General features: G+C 39.3%; 1 protein-coding gene across 3 annotated transcripts in view; it reads left to right on the plus strand.

Annotated features, from left to right (window-relative positions):
• The window catches only part of mtor (mechanistic target of rapamycin kinase), a 352,436-nt gene that overhangs the window by 53,392 nt on the left and 279,486 nt on the right, over positions 1 to 19,558 (plus strand). For all 3 annotated transcript variants that reach the window (XM_078558210.1, XM_078558212.1, XM_078558211.1), the window contains exons 14-19: positions 2,945 to 3,067; positions 3,420 to 3,503; positions 4,172 to 4,264; positions 9,001 to 9,135; positions 13,096 to 13,225; positions 18,170 to 18,420. In XM_078558210.1, the coding sequence (XP_078414336.1) occupies positions 2,945 to 3,067; positions 3,420 to 3,503; positions 4,172 to 4,264; positions 9,001 to 9,135; positions 13,096 to 13,225; positions 18,170 to 18,420 (816 nt within the window). The remainder of the gene's footprint in view (positions 1 to 2,944; positions 3,068 to 3,419; positions 3,504 to 4,171; positions 4,265 to 9,000; positions 9,136 to 13,095; positions 13,226 to 18,169; positions 18,421 to 19,558) is intronic.

Below are 19,558 nucleotides of genomic sequence, written 5' to 3' on the forward strand. Positions count from 1 at the left end.
TTCCCAACACATTATCTCCTCTCTGCTATGTGGACAGCCTCCGCCCACACCCTTCAAACCCCAATCTCCAGCCTTGGCGGTGGGGGGAGGCAGCAGAAATGGCGGGGGGGAGTGGAAAAATGTCATAAGGCCCTGCGTGTAAATTCATCCCTGGCCTTGATATATTCACTTGGCAGTTTTTGCCCTCTGTTGCACTCTGTAAATTTTGGGGTCACTCACTCAGATGCAGGAGTTGATACAAGTTAGAGAAGAAAGGAAATAGAGGGATTTAGTGTGAAGGGAAGTAAGTTGGAACTTGCCATTCCTTTAAAGTCTCCAGTTTTGAAAATGGAAAAGTTATAATAAATTAAAACTCAACTGAGACACAGTTGCAGACTGAATCATTGCACAGTAAAGATCCCTCTCAGGTCTGCCCCAAGAGGAAATGAAATCATTTTCTGAATTGTCTGGTGATCCTTTCAGCGTAAATTCAGAACAGATGTCAAACTTTCAGGGTCTCTGTTTTGTTCTGTAACTCTGTGGATTTCTTTTTCTCAGTATCCACCAATTCCACTCTACAATTGGATGCTAAGAAGCATGTACCAATGACCCTAGAAGGGCAAGCTTTCTGAATTTCCATCCCATGCATTGAATTGTCAGTCCTATAATCTAACCTAAGCAATAGATGTGTTGAAAATTATTTCACATCTTTTGAGAATAGACCCAATAGTCCTTCTATGTACTACAATATTGGAATGAGGGATATTTGGAGCTTTATTAGTTAACATAGTTAGAAACATTTCATATAGAATAAGTTCATTACCATCTGATTTGGTAACCGTCTTCATTTCCTAACAATGTTCTGTATTGTTTCTGTGTCTGCATTCTGCAAAATGCATTAACAGCACAATGTTTCCAGAAAGCTTTGAAAGTACGCTGGATTTATGTGACGTTTTTAGTGATTGTCTTATTGTTTTTATTTATTTAGTGAATGCAAATCCCCAAAGCCATGCGATAATCCCCTCATTTGTTGAGTTTGATGTGATTAGTTTGCCACTTAGTCTATAGAGGGGGCACTCCTCAGTGATGTGCAGCATTGTTTGTGTCTTTCCACAAGTGCGTAAGGGGCTTGTACCGAGGCCCCAGCAGTGGAGGTTGGCTGACCTTGGCCCTGGCCTGTCCTGAACCTGTTTGGCAAGGACCACTGTCGCTGTGGTATTCCAAAGCCTGCCATTTGACAGATGGGGTTTGTCACAAAGAACTTGTTAGTGGCGCCCCTTGTTCCCCATTCCTAGATCCAAAGAATATCTGCTGGTTGATCTTGCTCAGGAAGGGTCTTCCATATGGGGCACTGAGATAGAAGGCGGGTTGAATAGGTCATTGTAGAGTGGTAAATGAGGTGCAGTACAGATGGTTTCAGCCAGCTTGTGGATTTTTGTCAATTTGCGGATGTGTAGCAGAGCGATGTTTGACAGGACAGGAAGCCAGGGGAGGAGTGTTGAGCAGAGATTCCAGTTATGATCCACATTGTTGCATTCAGTTGAGCGTCAACAAGATGTGTGTGTGATGACCTTTCAGACAGGTGCACAGTACTCTGCTGCGGAGTGTGATAGGGCAAGTGCTGAGATCTGGAGTGCTGTGGCAGCAGCACCCCATGTAGATCCAGCAAGTTTGGGTAGCAGGTTGTTTCAGGTTTTGACCTTTGCTGCTGTTTCCTTCAGAGGTCCCTGGAAGGACAGATTCTTTCTAGAGTTACTCCCAAGTATGTTGTATTGGGATCATGCTTTAGTCTTTGGCCATCTATGTAGATATACAATTGTATTTTGGCACTGGCATTGTTGAAGTAAGATACACTGGATATGGTTTTAGAGGGATTTAACATGAGATGCCATGTGCTACAGTAGTCTGTCAACTTTGTAACGTCTTTGTTAAGAATCTGTTCCAGAGTGCAGAAGAATGGAGCTTTGGTAGCACAACAGATGTCATCAGCATAGATTAACTTGTGGGACGTGGCTCTTGGCAGGTCATTTGTATATACGTTGAATAGGACTGGGGCAAGCACTGAGCCCTGCAAATGCATCCTGTAATTTAAAATTTTTTAAATATTCAGATTTTCAGAAGTTGCAATATAAAGGCATTGTTAACGCGCACTTCAGCATAATGTAGCACTGACTAAATGAAAGCACTTGTGTGGTCTGGTATCAGTGATTATCCATACCGTCATTTCCAGTTTCAGTCAACTTTCTTGAATTATTTATTGACCCTCCCTTCTTTAGAACGCCAATGATTACCTGTACCGAGAGCTCCTTCTGCGAAATGCATGAACCTCATTTATTGTTTACGTGCTGTAATATTATTGCCATTAGGCAACAAAACCAAGCAACTGCAGTACTCACACCTCAACGCTGACTTTAAAACTTAGATACCACTTGACATACCTCAACCCATTCCCTCTAATAATTACCATTAGGTATTGCCAGACTCTCAATTACACTTGCAGTCACTGCTTAATACCAATCTGCTGTGCCCACCTGTCTGACCCAGTGTTCTTTGTTTTTTCCAATGTTCTGACACTCAAGTCACCAGTTAGCATGTTGCTATAACCTTGCCCCTCAACTGGAAATGCTCCCAATTGCTGTCAAAATTTACAATTTGTTTTCCTTTGCTTTTGTCCTTGTAAGGTACATAGCTTAACTGCAGCTTTGTTGTGTTTAGCCTTTTTCACGCAAGAGATCGCCCATGTTTTGCAGGTCACCCCCTTGTAGATCTTGCATACCAGCACTGTCAAACCTTTTGTGGATGTTGGAGCCAGTAGTTTACACACTTTCTTCACTCTGTTGATATTGATATTGCTGTACAAGCCCCCTGACAGAGACCGGATGTGTGCTGTTGCACATAACAGTTGTTGTCAAAATAAAGAATGTATTGACTTACAGTCTATTTATAATTTCTTTATGATTCATAGATTTTAACTGAACTAGAGCACAGTGGAGTAGGTCGAAACAAAGAGCAAAGTGCCCGAATGTTGGGCCACCTGGTTTCCAATGCCCCCCGCCTTATCCGCCCATACATGGAGCCTATTCTCAAGGTAAGTGGGAGGAAATGACTTTTCCTACAGTGATTATTAGTGTCAAAAATGAACTTGTCATTGAAAATTTAGAATTGTTTTTTGTATTGATGTTCATTGACAAGAAAGAACATATATTAAATGTGGGGAAAATGGAAACTATGTATTTGCTCTCAAATGACTGCATGTGTAGCTGAGATTTCAAATTGATACAAAAGTGAGTAATGAATGTGACTTGGATGGTTTATTTGTGCTGAAGAAAAAACTGGTTGCTGCATAATGGTGAAGAAAGTGAAGATAAAAGTAATTGTGCTATCTTAAGGCTACAAAACCCAGTCTCTCATTTCATGTGCTCCTTTTTGCTTCCTCTCAGGCCTTAATCTTAAAACTGAAGGATCCTGATCCCAACCCTGGTGTAATTGTTAGTGTTCTGGCAACAATAGGTGAACTTGCCCAGGTAAGGTTAATATTAGAGTATGATTACTTCTGTACAATACAATTTATTGCATTTATGGATTAGAAGCTTAAATACAAAATGTGAAATGCAATACCGTTGGAACAAAGTTGAATTATGTGGGAAGAGACCCAAAGTTTTTAAAACTAATAAAGTACTTTTGAACTGTACTCAGCATTGTTATTGCACATAGATGCAGTATTCGATATATGCACAGCGATGCTGTACAAATAACAATGTGATAAATGACCAATTAAATCAGTTTTAGCAGTGTTGGTTGAGGGAGAAATGTAGGCTGGGACATCCTTAGAACTTCACTGTTCATCTTCAAATAGTGTCATGTGATCTTTTATATCCGCCTGAACAAGTAGATAGGAGTCTCAGCTTAATGTCTTATCTCAAAGATGGCACTTCAGACAATGTAACATTCCCTCAGGACTGCACTGCATTGTTCTGAGTTGGGGCTTGAACTCTACCAGAAATTTTCACCTAGTGTTAAAGATATTTTCCTGATGTTTGACTTGCTTTCACGTATTTCTGGAAGGTAGAATGGTGACTGGTCAGTTGTAAGATTGAATGTTTAAAGCATGAGTAGTGTAAATTTGTTCCTTAATCGATAGCCTTGTTTTAAATTTGAGGAGTCTTAAAGTTGGTAATGTTTGTTCCTGAAGGTGAGTGGACTGGAGATGCGAAAGTGGATGGATGAACTATTTCCTATCATAATGGACATGCTCCAGGACTCTTCGTCACTTGCGAAAAGACAGGTAGAGCGCTCTGAACACCCATGCATTTATATTACACCTGTGGTTTTTTGCAGTAACAATCTAGATGAGTACTGGAGTATTTGGAAAGTTGCAAACTAAGTATTTTCATTTTCTGTATATCGGTTGAAGATTTACATAAGTGCCTGTAGATGAGGGGGAAAAAATCAGCACTATCCTGATGACAAAGTCTCTTAAATGTTGAAGATTGAGTCATGGGTATCAAATACATTAAGTGCTGAAATGGTTATCCTGTGGGCTGATTGTATGAAATAGAAGCATAGTTTTTACAGCTGCAAAGAATACAAAGTAAACTTTATGAAGAAATCACCTATGTATTAAAAATTTTGTGAAGTAGTGCTTTCAGCTGCTGATGGATTCTGAATTATGTGATAATATGTGTATAATTTTGATTACTGAAAGGGGTGCAGTCTGTATCGATTGTCATTCTTGGTCATTTCATATAAAGATTGAAGGGAAAGATTCCAAATCTTATTTTAATTTAAGATGGTGAATATTAAACTCTAAAACTTCAGCTATGTGCTGAATTTGTCAATGTGAATAATGTGAAGACTGACAAAATTGGCATTGTCTTATTGTTCTGTGTGTGTGACTTTTTCCAACTAAGTGTATGTGAAATGGCATATGGTTTGCATTCTCACATAATCCAAAGTACTGGCTAAATGAGGCTTTAACGGTCTACAGTTTCAGGTGCTCTGGAGAACTAGGATTTGCCCTGGAGAACTGTTTGTCAGTTTTGTTGGAAGATCAGCCTAGCTGATTCTCTGGAATCTAATTGCCAATATCTGCTCATTTAGTTATAGGTTCCTGGCAGCATGAGTGAGAAATTGGTAGGTTATGGGAGAAGCCTGCAGCTGCGCTTCACTTTCCTGCCCGGGAGACAGGCTTGCTCCGAGGGTGCCTCATGCTTATCATAATGTCCCAGGACAGGAAATCTTGGTGCACTGCTCCTATACAGCACTGGAGCAGAGGGGCGGTACAAAAATTGGCCCAATTCCTCTTTGATATGTCTGTGTTAAAATCAAGCTGTTGTAGCAGCAACTGTCAGTTGATTGACAATCCTCTGTGTATTTCTATTTCTGTATGTGTAGCTGAGATTTTAAGCTGACACAGAAATGATCAATGAATGTAACTTGGCTGGTTTATTCGCGCAGAGGAAAAACTGTGTAGTTGCAGCATATCAGTGAAATAAAAGTAATTGTGCTATTTTAAGGTTACAAATCCCAGCCTCTCATTTTTTGCTGTTTTCTACTTTTACTCAACCTTCACCTCCACCTAGAAGCATTAGATAGATCGGCAGGAATTTCTCAGGCCATATCCAAAATACTCTTGAAAACTTTATTTTTGCAGATGTGTGGCATGGGTTAGAGGAGATTGGAAATCCGTCCCTATGGGGGAAACACCTTGCCTTGACAGGTGCTTTCCCACAGTGTCAGAGACTGGTGAACTTGAAATGTGTGGCGAGTCAACTGATTAAATGCACAATGCCTGCCTCATCAACAGTGGTTCTGACTGTTAGTTCCCTCAATAGATTGTGTTGTCTTCTTGATTGATTGATTATCTTCCATAATTGCAATGGTAAACAAATGATTTAGTGTGAAACTCATTTGTCAAAAAGTCAATCAGTTTAAAATAACAGTTAGTTTTGAAAGTTTAAAAAATTACTCTACCCTATTTTAACTTTATATGAATTTTAAGGATTCCAGGGAGAATTCTACAGACCTGTCCTCTTCATTATGTAGAGATCAATGATTTACTGTTTGAAGTTTTAGTGAGGACCTAAAATTAGTTATTAGATCTCCCCTAATAAAAAAATGTACTTACTATGGGCAGCATGGAGTATCAAAGTGGTGTGAATCTGTAGCTGTGATTTCAATATACCTCTGTGTACCTGATTTTTGCAGTGTTGTTGTGGAAAAGCACTCTGTTATTTAAGAAGGGTGAGAGTGGGAAACCAAGGAATCATGTACCACTTAGTTCAACATTTGTTATCAGGAAATTGCTGGAGTCTATAATTTAAAAAAACTTAAAGTTTCAGCTGATCAGAGAAAGCCAGCATGAATTTTAAAGGTAGGTTGTGCCTGATGAATCTGTTTGAAGCTTTTGAAGAGGTGGCTAAAGCTGTGGACTGGGAAATGTTTATAGATGTTATTTAAATGGACTTTGAGAAGGCATTTGATAAAGTGCCCCATAAGAAATTATTAGCTAAAGTTGAAGCTTATGGAATTGAAGGCACATTTTTGACTTGGTTAGGAAATTGGTTGAGCAGAAGGAAACCGACAAGAAGGATAATGGACCGGTTCTCTAATTGCCAAGAAATGACTAGTGGTGTCCCCCAAGGATCTTAACTATTTACTGTAATCATTAATGATTTAGAGGATGAGATAGAAAGCCATATATCCAGATTTGCCAATGACTTGAAGATAGGTACCATTGTAAGCAGTGTAGATGGAATTACAAAGAGATATTGATAGATTAAGTGAATGGGCAAAGCTGTGGCAAATGGATTTCAATGTGGACAATGAAGCAATCAACTTTGAACCTAAAAAAGGATAGAGCAGGATTTTTAAATGGTGAAAAACTAGAAACAGTGGAGATCCAAAGAGACTTGGGGGTCCAGATACACAGATCACTAAAATGTCATTAACTGGAACAGAAAGTAATTAAATAGGCCAGCATTCCATTAGACTTTATATCTAGAGGGCTAGAATACAAGGGGGTCATGCTTCAGTTCTGATCAGACCATATGCATTCTATTCTAGAAAGCCAGTTGGTAAAGGGTAGAATTGGAGTCAATTTTTACACACATTTATATTTATTTAGAGTTACACATTATAAGCATACACCTCCTAACCCAACAACAACAATTTTAACTCTTTCTTTATATGGAGCTCAAGTGAATAATGAGTTAATGCTCACCACTTGCATACAATTAATGCACAATTAACTATGAACAGTTCTGAGCACCATACCTTTGGGTGGATGTATTGGCTTTGAAGAGACTGTTGTGTAGATTTACTAGAATGATATCTGAACCCTAAGAGCTAAACTATGAGGAGAGATTAAACAAGCAAGGGTTATGTTTCCTAGAATTTAGAAGGTTAAGGATGATTTGATCCAAGTTTTCAAGATATCAAGGAGAACAAATGGTAGATTGGAAGAAACTATTTCTGCTGGTTGAGGGTCCTAGGATTAGGAAGCATGGCCAGACCTTTCAGGAGTGAAATTAGGCAACATTTCTATTTGCAAAGGATGATAGGAGTTTGGAACACTATTCTGCAAACTGCAATTGATGCTGGATCAATTGCAAATGTTAAAACTGAGATCGATAGATTTTTGTTTGCCAGAGTTAAAAAGAAAGACTTGTGTTTATATGGCACCTTTCATGACCGCTGGACATCTCATAAGTGCTTCACAGAAAATAGAGTACTTTTGAAGTGCAGTCACTGTTGTAATGTAGGAAATTTATCAGCCAATTTGCACACAGCAAACTCCCACAAACAGCAATGTGACAATGACCAGATAATTTGTTTTGGTTATGCTGATTTAGGGGTACATATTGGCCAAGACATCCCTGCGCTTCTTTGAACTAGTGCCATAGGATCTTTTCTGTCCGCCTGAAAGGGCAGACAGGGCCTTGCTTTAATGTCTCATCTGAAATATGGCACTTCCAACAGTGCAGCACTCCCTCTCTGGACTTTAACTCAGAACTTTCTGACTTGGAGGCAAGTTTGCTACCTGCTGAGCTGCAGCTGATACATAAAGATAGTGGTGCCCCCCAAGGATCTTAACTATTTACTGTAATCATTAATGACTTAGAGGATGGAATAGAAAGCCACATATCCAGATTTGCCAATGAAACGAAGGTAGGTACCATTGTAAGCAGCGCAGCTGGAAGTGCTATGAGTTTGATTGGTGTGTGAGACAGCTCTCCTAGTTTTGGTACTAGTCTTCACATATTAGGTGGATTTTGCATGGCCAACTGGGCAGTATGTGCCTTTGTCGTTTCTGCTGCCAAGGCCAATTTGGGTGATGCATCTATTTTTATTTTTCTTCGATTTTTCTGTAGCAATTTAAACAAAATTTATTTCATAGGACGTGGCATCATTGGCAAGGCCAGCATTTGCCATTACACAGGGTAGTTAAGCATTCGTCTGGGCTTTCGGATTACTCGTCCAGTGACATTACCACTATACCACCGTCTCCCAGGATTTGATACAACTGAGTGGCTTGTTAGGTCATTTGATAGGGCAATTAAGAGTCAACCGCATCGTTGTGTTTCTATAGTCACAGGTAGGCCAGGTTAGGTAAGAAACCAGATGGGTTCATTATGGGTTTATTATTAGTGAAATGAATGTTTTATTCCATCTTTATTAGTTAATTTTTATATTTCCTTTGCTGCCGTAGTGCAATTTATACTAATGTCTCCAGATCATTACTCTAGGCCTCTGGTTTACAAGTCCAATCACATTACACACAGCTGGAGAGTAGCATAGTGGTATGTGAAGGAAATTAATGGTTGTATGGAAAGTTTTTTTTTAAACTCACCCTCTTCTTTTGCTTTCTTCTTACTTATCACTCCCCGTTCCCCCCCCTCCCCCCAATCTGCTTTTTAAATGCACGTACAACTGATTCAATGCCACAAAAATCATTATATTATAGAAAGTGCCGGACAAGAATTTGGTCTAACTGCTGCTGCTTCTGTGTGAATTTGATAGGTGGCGCTGTGGACTTTGGGACAACAGGTTGCTTGCACAGGCTATGTGGTGGAACCTTACAGGAAATATCCATCTCTTCTTGAAGTACTGCTAAACTTTCTTAAGACTGAGCAAAACCAGGGCATTCGGAGAGAGGTAAGGCATGGAACTTATAAAAGAAGTACAAGTTACTGTTACACGGTTGATTTAGTTGTATTTAGCTAGACCCTTCCCATCGGAAGAAGGTAGCAATATTTTTGATACAGTAGGCATCCTAGATGAATTGTTTTGCTTGTTTCTGTTTAGGGTAATTCTTTGATTCTTTGCTCAAAGGGAGTGCAAGTCAGAGACAGGGCTATAGCAATACAGCGTTGTATTTTCTGTAGTGTGGCTTTATCCATTATGTGTGTTATTTCACACCCCCCCCCACCCCTGAAGCCTGTGTGTGCCATGCATTACCTCCAGACCTAGAGAGTTCCAGTAGGCATGTTCCCAGGCCCTCAGTCCCATTCTTAAGCCAACATCCAGAAGGTATATGAAAGCAACATGAAGGTTACCTGCTAACTGATATCTTGATTTTCCCCCACTAAGCATCACCACCCACTCCCGACTGCTGATCCTGTGGTTTTGGCATGTAGAGAATCTTAAGGTGCAAACTCTTAACTACCAATCTATGCTGGATGATGTTTTTGGGAGCAGTTAGCTGTTTAATATAATCTGTAGAAATATACCGTACGAAATATACTGTATGAATCTCATTTCATTTGAAAAGGTTGTATGAAAACAGCAACTTGCTGCTAACAGACTTGCTCCTTAACAGATGGTCAGGAAGGACTCAGTCTGGTTGTTATGATTATGCAATTTTGACAACCAAAATTTTGGCTACTAAACATGAACTTAATGGGATAGCTGGTTACCAACAAAAACATTGAAATTCTGCACCTTCACAATTGCACTAAATTTCAGGAGCTGCACAAACAATATTATTTAAATATTATAAAGCAGGCCATTTGTAAAGTAGTTGAGCTTAAACACTATACATCAAACAAGTGGAGCATTCCTGGCAACTCACGACAATTTATAAATTTGTAAACCATCATTTTGGGTCATCAGCCCTGCAGGGCAAGCTCAGAAAATTACCTATTGTAACACCTAATTAAAAACTGCTAATTGAAGAATGAGTAGTGATCCATCTCTAAATTATAGATCCAGATTTTAAAAACTAAATAACCAGTTGCTGTTTTGAATTTAAAATCTAAGGTTACCATAATTATCAGCTGTATTACACTCATTCATTATGTTGAGTTTAAGTCTGAGAAATTGCTTCATAATTTTTCCACTTTAAAAGCAAAGATTCCCCTGTTAGCTCAGTACATGATTACTCAACTTGATGCGGCACTGAGCTATATGGACTGGTGAAATTCCAGGTTTAATTCTTGGTTTATGCTGAGCTGGCAAAATTCAGGCAGAACAGCAGTAGGTTGCTCAGGTTTGTCTCAAATCCTTGAGACTAGAAATCAGCCTGGGTTCCCCCCTTTGATCATTATCTAATCACCCATGTTGGAAATTGCATGTACGTGCTTTTGAAATGAGGATAGCATTGAGTTTTCTCCCATGGTTTAATTGCCTGCCAGAGATTCCAGTTTCGGCTTGAATGGGAAGAGTGATCACTTGAACAGATGCTGGAGAACTGCTGAACCCTGTAGAGTAAAACTCCAGCATGGGTTAGTGCATCAGATGAACGAGGGTGGGAAGGGGATGGAAATTAGAGTTTTCAAATTTGTGGAACCTGCCACCGCTAAAATGGTAAAATATAAGATTGACAAAACATAAAATGTTGAAGTATCCTTGTAATAGAAACACATACATTGAAGACAGAAATTAATTTAGATATGGATTGTCACTAAATACGTACTTAAGTGCAGACTTGTTTTTAAAAAAAAGATTGAAAATTAAGCATAAGTATTACTTGTGCAGAATGCATAAAAGCTTTCCAGTTTAATGAAAAACATATGTTTTCTTATACTGCTGCACTTGGTGCTGGTATTCGGGCAGCTCAGATTGCCATTTGAGTCAGTTGGATGTAGTTAAAAGTTGCATTCATAACGTTTGTTGCTGTTCAGAACTGCTATTCACAATTATGTTTATCGTCAAATAATCCTCTGGTAAAATAATGTTTTTTTTGTAGATCACTTGTCAGTTAAAATAATCATTTTTCACATACTTTAAAGTTGATATTTTTTTCTAGCTGATCCTATTGGTTACCTGAGAACTTAAATGTGGGCACAGCTGCCATTGCCCATTTTTACAAAATCATCCAGGACAAAACTGCTTTTGCAAATTAATTCTGTGTTAGCTAATGCAGTGGAGGACTGATTTTTTTTTTCCCAGATCTGGTGGAATGTATTATGCCTTGCAGTAACTACACTTTAGGTTTTGTGCAACTTCTAAATGGAGGAATGGATAGCACTGGACAAGATTATTATGGTCCATCTGGCCAATCCCAAATCGCATAAATATTTATTGTTTATGCCTGTCATTTCTTCATTTGTCAAAAATTTACCCAGCTTCACCTTCACTATATCCACCTCCATGTTCATATTAAGCAGTGTTTTGTTTTGTGCTCTTAAGTTGTATTTGTAAACTAAATTTTGAATTAGTTATGAATAGTTGTGTAGGCATGAAACAATATTTTTGCAAACTACGTATGTTGCATGTGTATATATGGTTAGCAGCATAACTGGTCGGCATAAGTACTAGGGTCATCACCACTACAATTTCCCAAAACAATTATATGTTGGTGATCTAAAAAAGAACTGTTCTCTTCCCGTCTTCCCCCACCTCACCAAATACAACTTTTCATTAATTTAAATTTATTCAGGCGACATAATGGCGTTTTTACTTGCTAGTTAATATATACTGGAATACATTGCCTTGTACATCTGGTGTGGGGGTGAAAAACAATTTGTTTTTAAAAAAACAGCAGCTACAGTTTCTCTGTAATTGATCCAGTTGTTTACAAGTAACAGTAAGTTCTTAGATTTGTCCCGGAATTGTGGCCTTAAAGGAGGAGTTAATGTTAAACACTTAGCAGCATACCGTCTATTGAGCAACAGATCTGCTTGTGTTACAATATCAGTAGACTCTGCTAGAAATATAAAGTAACTTTGCCAGCATGTGAAAGACAAAGATTGGTGAATGCAGAAGCAGTTAATTATTTAGGGAGGAGACCTGAAATCATTCTGACAAAGAGCCCCTCATGTCATTTCACGTCGTATGCTCCACCTAAAGGCAGGTCCTTGGCTCATCGTCTGCCGAAGCTTCATCCTGAGTCATTTTCTTGGCAGTCTTTTTTGTCAGTGGTGTTTGCCTTTACCTTCCATTCTCCGAGCAGGGTGAGGCGTTAGGTCCCAAGTCTAGCTCCGCTGAAACGAGAATCGAACCCACGCTGTTGGCATTATTCTGAACACACACGCTAGCCAACTGAGCTAAGCAGCCCCAAAAGAGCCCCTACTTTCCTTTTTTTAAAAAAATGCTGACAGACCTACTGTCTATTTTCAGTACATTGTTTTTTTAAATTTCAGATACCTGGTTTTTTTAATCAACAAATGTAACTGAATTACAAAGAGAATTTTTTAATAGGATTTAGGACAAAAGATTAAGTGGTGATTTGATCCAAGCTTTCAAGATGTTAAGGAGAACAGATAGGGCAAATAGAGAGAAGTTGTATTTCTGCTGGTTGGGAAGTCTACTACTATGGGCCCTGTTCTAAAAATTAGAGCCAGACCTTTCAAGATTTTCAGGAGTGAAATTAGGAAACACTTCCTCACACAAAGGGTGGTAAAAGTTTGGAACTCTCTTCCGCAAACAGCAATTGATTATTTTAAATCTGACATTGATAGATTTTTGTTAATTAAAGATATTCGGGGATATGGGACAAAGGCAGAAATATGGAGTTAGGTCGCAGATCAGTAATGATCTTATTGAATGGCACGGCACAGGCTTCGGGTAAAATGACCTTTTCCTGTTCCTATGTTTCTGTTTCAAAAACTCTGTTTTTGTTAAAGAGCCTTTTCTCATTATTTAACAGTAAGCGTGTCACATTTTTCTTCGTAGGCTATCCGTGTCTTGGGGCTATTGGGTGCCTTAGATCCATACAAGCACAAAGTTAATATTGGGATGATTGACCAATCACGTGATGCCTCTGCTGTCAGTCTCTCAGAATCAAAATCGAACCAGGATTCGGGTATGAAAGCATTTTACATTAAGTATCTATTCTTTTACTGTGACCTGAGGATATGGCTGATTGACAGTATTGTGATGATCATGAATAAATAATCACTTCAACCTGGCATTTTATTGGTTTCTAACTTTTTAGTTTTTCAACTTTGTCACGTTAAATTAAAATTTTATTTTTTGGACCAAGTAAAATACTACAATGATGTGTGTTCATCTTCAAGCATTCCATGTTGTTCGTGTAATGTCATATGGGATTAAATGTAAGGTATTAAATATAGTCCTGAAAGCAGACTTTTTAAGTGGGACCAAGTGGCCTACAAAATAATCTTTAGAGGCAGTAAGTACTTTCCAATATTTTTGTGGCTAAAGTTGTGTGGGAGTTGTACTTCACTTTCCATGACTGGTTATGGGCACCATTTTAAACTTAAAGGTGAAGGAATTACCTTTCAGTCTCATTCTTAATATGCAGCCTTGGACAGACAAGTGTCAAATAACATTCACGCCATACAAATGCCAGGCAATGACCATCTCCGACAAGAGAGAATCTAACCATTGCCCCTTGACATTCAGTGGCATTGCCATCGCTGAATCCCCCACTATCAACATCCTGAGGGTTATCATTGACCAGAAACTGGACTAGCCATATAAATAATGTGGCAACAAGAGCACATCAGAGGCTAGGAATCCTGTGGTGAGTAACTCGCCCCCTGACTCCCCAAAGTCTGATCACCATCTACAAGACACAAGTCAGGAGTGTGATGGAATACTGTCCACTTGCCTGGATGAGTGCAGCTCCAACAGCACTCGAGAAGCTTGAAACCATCCAGGACAAATCAGTCCACTTGTTTGGCACCCCATCACAAACATTCACTCCCTCCACCACCGACTCACAGTAACAGCAGTGTGCACCACCTATAAGCTGCACTGCAGGAACTCACCAAGCCTCCTTAGACAGCACCTTCCAAACTCATGACCACTACCATTTAGAAGGACAAGAGTAGCGGATACATGGGAACGCCACTCCCTGGAAGTTCCCCTCCAAGCCATTCAGCATCCTGACTTAGAAATATATCGCCGATCCTCCACTGCCGCTGGGTCAAAATCCTGGAACTCACTCCCTAATAGCACTATGGGTGTTCCTACACCACATGGACTGCAGCGGTTCAAGAAGGCAGCTCACCACCACCTCAGGAGCAATTAAGGACGGGCAATAAATGGTGTCCCAGCCAGCGACGCCCCTATACCATGATGAATTTAAAAAAATTGAGCCTCAATGTTGGGTATCTTTTAAATTTAGATGCATTGATATTAATTAAGTATTTTTCTTCAGCCAATTAAAAGACTTGCAGCTTGTCTTGTGACACTTAATCCTTTTTTCTTAACTATTTATCGAAGATAATGCCAGTAAAAGTTGTACCATAAATATGTACTGCACAAAAAAAAATAAGAACAAAACACCACCTGTGCATTTGAGAGTCTTCTGGGAAGCCTTATGCTTAAATTCTGAGCTGTTATCCATAACCTCTGTGCAGTATTCTTTCATGAGCACTCTAACTTATTAAAAATCTTGTTTAATCTCCTCTTTCTGGGCATGTTTTAACATGTACGTACACTACTGAGTGTCTTCATGAAGCTCCTCTTCTTATCGTGTCCACGGACAGTCTATACATGGCCCAGCCAGAACTGGACACATTTTTGTGCCTTATTGTTGAATTCGACAAGATCTGCAACAGTGCAGAGTTCCTCTAGCGATAGGCATTGCAGGAGATGTTGCATAGTCTGTGGCTCAGTTCCACATTCACAAGTTGTCGGGCTGGTTGTATATCCCCATTTGCTTAGTGACACCTTTGAACGACCTACACCAGTCCTAAGTCTGTAAAGGCACTTCCAGGTTGCCCAGTTGCAATTAGCTCCTGGGGGGAGGCTTTCATTAATGCCATCTTAAACAAAAAAGTTAAATTCTTAACTCATTTGAATGAAATTGAAACTCGATGTACATTTAATGTGTTCCAGACATTCAGGACAAAATCTGCTATCTCTGGTCAAGGCATTATTGATGCTGCAAGGTTATACTTTACACAATAGTTCTTTTTATGATCCAGGAAATGAGAGATTCCCTGCCACTTTCCTGTTCATTTGATACAAGTGCCTAATTTTTTCCTCTTTTGTATGTTGACCCTACTTTGCCCTTTTTCGTTCGGAGTTTTATTTTTAAAATGAACAATGTGTACAATAAGTTTTGTGATTTATCAAAACATGCTGTTATGCAGGCAGCATAGTCCTCCAATTCCTCACCTAAGTAACTTCTTCATATGTAAACCTAAACATTTAGCTGCAGGTTGTTTGACAATGGGAGAATATGCATTTGAGCTCAAATGTCCTCATTCGTGTGGCGCAGCAGAAGCCTTCAAATAGCATCATGTGCGGGAGCCCTGGCAAATTGCTGCTCATCTAATACTATAGTATTTTGCAATCTGTACTGCATACTATAAACGTAATGTATTCCAGTCAAGCAAGAATTGCAAGTAAAAGGTATTTTGCTGAAATGAATGCATTAAAGGATTTAATTTTTCACTTTTCATCAAATTAGCCTGACCCATTTAAAATATTGGAATTATGATCAGACAATTGGAGTTTCCGTAACTCTAAGCTACTGTTGACAGTTAAATTGAGTTCATTTTTAGCTTTTTCTAGTTTAGGAAAGGTATTTTTTAATGAAACATCAAACTTTTAATTATAGCTGTTGAACAGTTAAACAGTTCATTGTTAAGGTCAGTTTTGTTGCTTGGATCCCAATATATATGCAAAGTAACTTAATATGAACTACTAAATTGAAATGTGTTTATCTTCCTTTCTAGAAACAAATTAGGTAGATTGCTTGTGAGGATTGCTATGTATTCTGGAGAATGATTAGCTTTAGAGATCAGAGCGAAATTAAGTCAAACTCATAATATATATTGTATGTAAACTATGGAACAAATCAACTTAATTGACCATTCCTCATTTCGTGTAGTGAAGGAGAATCTGTGCAACATCCAGTTAGCTTTCTTCTTGAATGTTTTGCTTAACTGTGAACAGGGTTACTTTGTTACAAGCAATCTTTGTGATGTAAAGGGGCAATCAAAACAGTGGGGCAAAACTAATTGCTGCTGGAACTTTTGACCAGAGGAAGAGTTCACAAGAAGGAAATAAACATTGTGGCTAAATTGACTGACAGGTGGTCTATATAATTTAAGACACAGGCAGCACTACACAGCTAAGCATAAATGCACACTGACCTTATCTGACTTCACGTAGACTGGATGTACCCTTTTAATGCACGCCTCTTCATAAACATGCACTTCAAGAAATCAAGCGTGACCTTGACTAATAAAATATAATGGTAGAGGGTACAACTTTACACATTACAACATTAAAGCAGCTACATCGGATGTGGTATGTCAGGATAGTGTGTATGTTTTAGATAGAAATGTTTGAAACTGTTTCCCTTAAAAGTTCTTCTAGCAAAGATTATTGATTGACTAGCAATGGCAACAGAAAATATTTGTAAGGAAGTATTTTGTGAGCAGTTGCAATTACTTGCTGCTTTGGGATGGAGTTCTGAATGTGATTTATGGTCATCGTTTTAAATGTTAATCCTCCGTCACAATACCACACTATTATGAGTAATTTAAGCTGACCCCAAGGTAGCATAAAAATCGGACCTCTTCAACCATAGAAAGTTTGGTTTTTAAGACTATTGTTTTCCAATAATGATAATTTCATTGTCACCACAATGATTTTGCTCAAACCTGCTCTTGACATTCTCTTTAGAACCAGCTATTGAGAAAAAATAATTAATCTTATTTGTTTCAGTGATGTTGATATACAACTAATTAAGACGTTTTATCTCGAGTTTTAAAATTTTTTGTTTTGGTTCATCCATGCTGCTGTTCTATGGCATATATATAATGCGTGATAGTGCAGCCTTTGCCCTGGTTTTTGGCTTGAGTTCTCTGAATTCTAAATTAATAGTGTGTTTACACAATTAAGGCTAACTGTGCTGATCTGTCTTATGTCTCTTCTATTACAGAAGACAAGTAATATACCTATTATAAATGTGCTAGATGTGTCACTGCATATAAATAATTATTCTCCAAAGGTTAATTTCTGATGAGGCACCACTTTTTATGTTCATCTTTCTGAAGTATAGACTGTGATCATGAGGAAGCTAACAAAAGCTAACAAATTCATTAGCATGACAAGAAGCCATTGTTGGTGTCACTTACAAAGTACAATAAAGGCATATAGAAGTGGTAATTGTTTACTTCAGTTGGGTTGTACCTTCTTTAAAAATTAAGCTCTGGGCATGTGGGCATCTCTGGCAAAGCCAACATTCGCTGCTCATCCCTAGCTGCCCTGAGATGGTAGTGGACCTTCTTGATATAATTATTTGCCTTGCCAGGTGATTAAGAACCAACCTTGTTGTTATGCAACTAGAGCCTCATGTAGTCCTTTCTGGGTAAGGACACAGGTTTCCTTCTCAAAAGAACATAAGTGAACCAATTGATTTTCTTGGACTATCTGACAGCTCCATGGTCACTTGAAGTGGCTTGTTCTTGTGGTTAGGCTCAACTAGCTAGTGTGTGGTTCCAAATTCCAACAAAAATTCAGCTTTATTAACAGTTGCCTATTCTGGATGAGCCAAATGGCCTCCTTCAGTACTGTGCTATTCTATGTTGTAGAAGTACTTCCGTACACTGCTAATCCATCCCGACACTGTCATTCCTGTTTCGGTTTAAATAGGGTGTTAAGACGTACCTCAAGAAGGCACCGCAGTATAAACAGCTGGCCAGGGGCGATGTATTGTTCTGATCCATTGTGAAGTGTGTAGCATTCTAATTTTCAACATTCACAAGGAATGCCTCATTAACACTGTTAACCCTGTTTATGTTTATTTTCTTGATTATAGCTGATTACAGCACCAGTGAAATGTTGGTGAATATGGGGAATTTACCATTGGATGAGTTCTACCCAGCTGTTGCTGTAGTAACCCTCATGCGTATCTTGCGAGACACATCTCTTTCAAACCACCACACAATGGTTGTTCAGGCAGTCACCTTTATTTTCAAATCTCTGGGTTTAAAGTGTGTCCAGTTCCTGCCTCAAGTCATGCCCACGTTCCTGAACGTCATCCGAGTCTGTGATGCTAATACTCGAGAGGTAGGTTTAGTATAGATCAGAATGTGAGTGAGTAACCAATCTAAAAATTTAACTTGTAAAAATGCTCATGCTTGTGTCAGAGGGTTGTATTTGGGCTTACTTGGAATTTGAGGAACAATTTTACTTTTTAAGTACCGCAGCAAAAGAATAGAATCTTGTATTATGAGAAATGTAACAGTACTGTGCCATCTAGACATTACACAGGTATTTTGTGAAATACATGACCATTTAAATCCAAGACGGTGCAAGGCTTATGCCAAGCAGCTGGGCTGTGGAGACAGGTGAGGTGTTATTTCAAACCGGTCTTGTTTTTTAAAATTCATTCACGGGTAGTGGGCTTCGCTGGCTGGGCCAACATTTATTGCCCATCCCTAGTTGCCCTTGAGAAGGTGGTGGTGAACTGCCTTCTTGAACTGCTGCAATCCATGTGGTGTAGGTACACCCACAGTGCTGTTAGGCAGGGAGTTCCAGGATTTTGACCCAGCGATAGTGAAGGAACGGCGATATATTTCCAAGTCAGGATGGTGAGTGACTTGGAGGGGAACTTCCAGATGATGGTGTTCCCATCTATCTGCTGCCCTTGTCCTTCTAGATGGTAGTGGTCATGGGTTTGGAAGGTGCTGTCTAAGAAGCCTTGTTGAGTTCCTGCAGTGCATCTTGTAGATGGTACACACTGTTGCTCCTGTGCATTGGTGGTGGAGGGAGTGAATGTTTGTGAATGTGGTGCCAATTAAATGGGCTGCTTTGTCCTGGATGGTGTCAAGCTTCTTGAGCATTGTGGGAGCTGCACTCATCCAGGCAAATGGGGAGTATAACATCATACTCTTGACTTGTGCCTTGTAGATGGTGGACAGGCTTTGGGGAGTCAGGAAGTGAGTTACTAGTCGCAGGATTCCTACCCTCTGACCTGCTCTTGTAACTGCAGTATTTGTATGGCTAGACCAGTTGTTTCTGGTCAATGATAACCCCCAAGATGTTGATAGTGGGGGATTCAGCGATGGTAATGCCATTGAATGTCATGGGGTGATGGTTAGATTCTCCCTTGTTGGGGATGGCCATTGCCTGACACTTCTGTGGCACGAATGTTACTTGTCACTTATCAGCCCAAGCCTGGATATTGTCCAGTTCTTGCTGCATT

This window comes from Cetorhinus maximus, chromosome 15, assembly GCF_964194155.1.
Source record: "Cetorhinus maximus chromosome 15, sCetMax3.hap1.1, whole genome shotgun sequence".
Classification (NCBI taxonomy): Eukaryota; Metazoa; Chordata; class Chondrichthyes; order Lamniformes; family Cetorhinidae; genus Cetorhinus; species Cetorhinus maximus.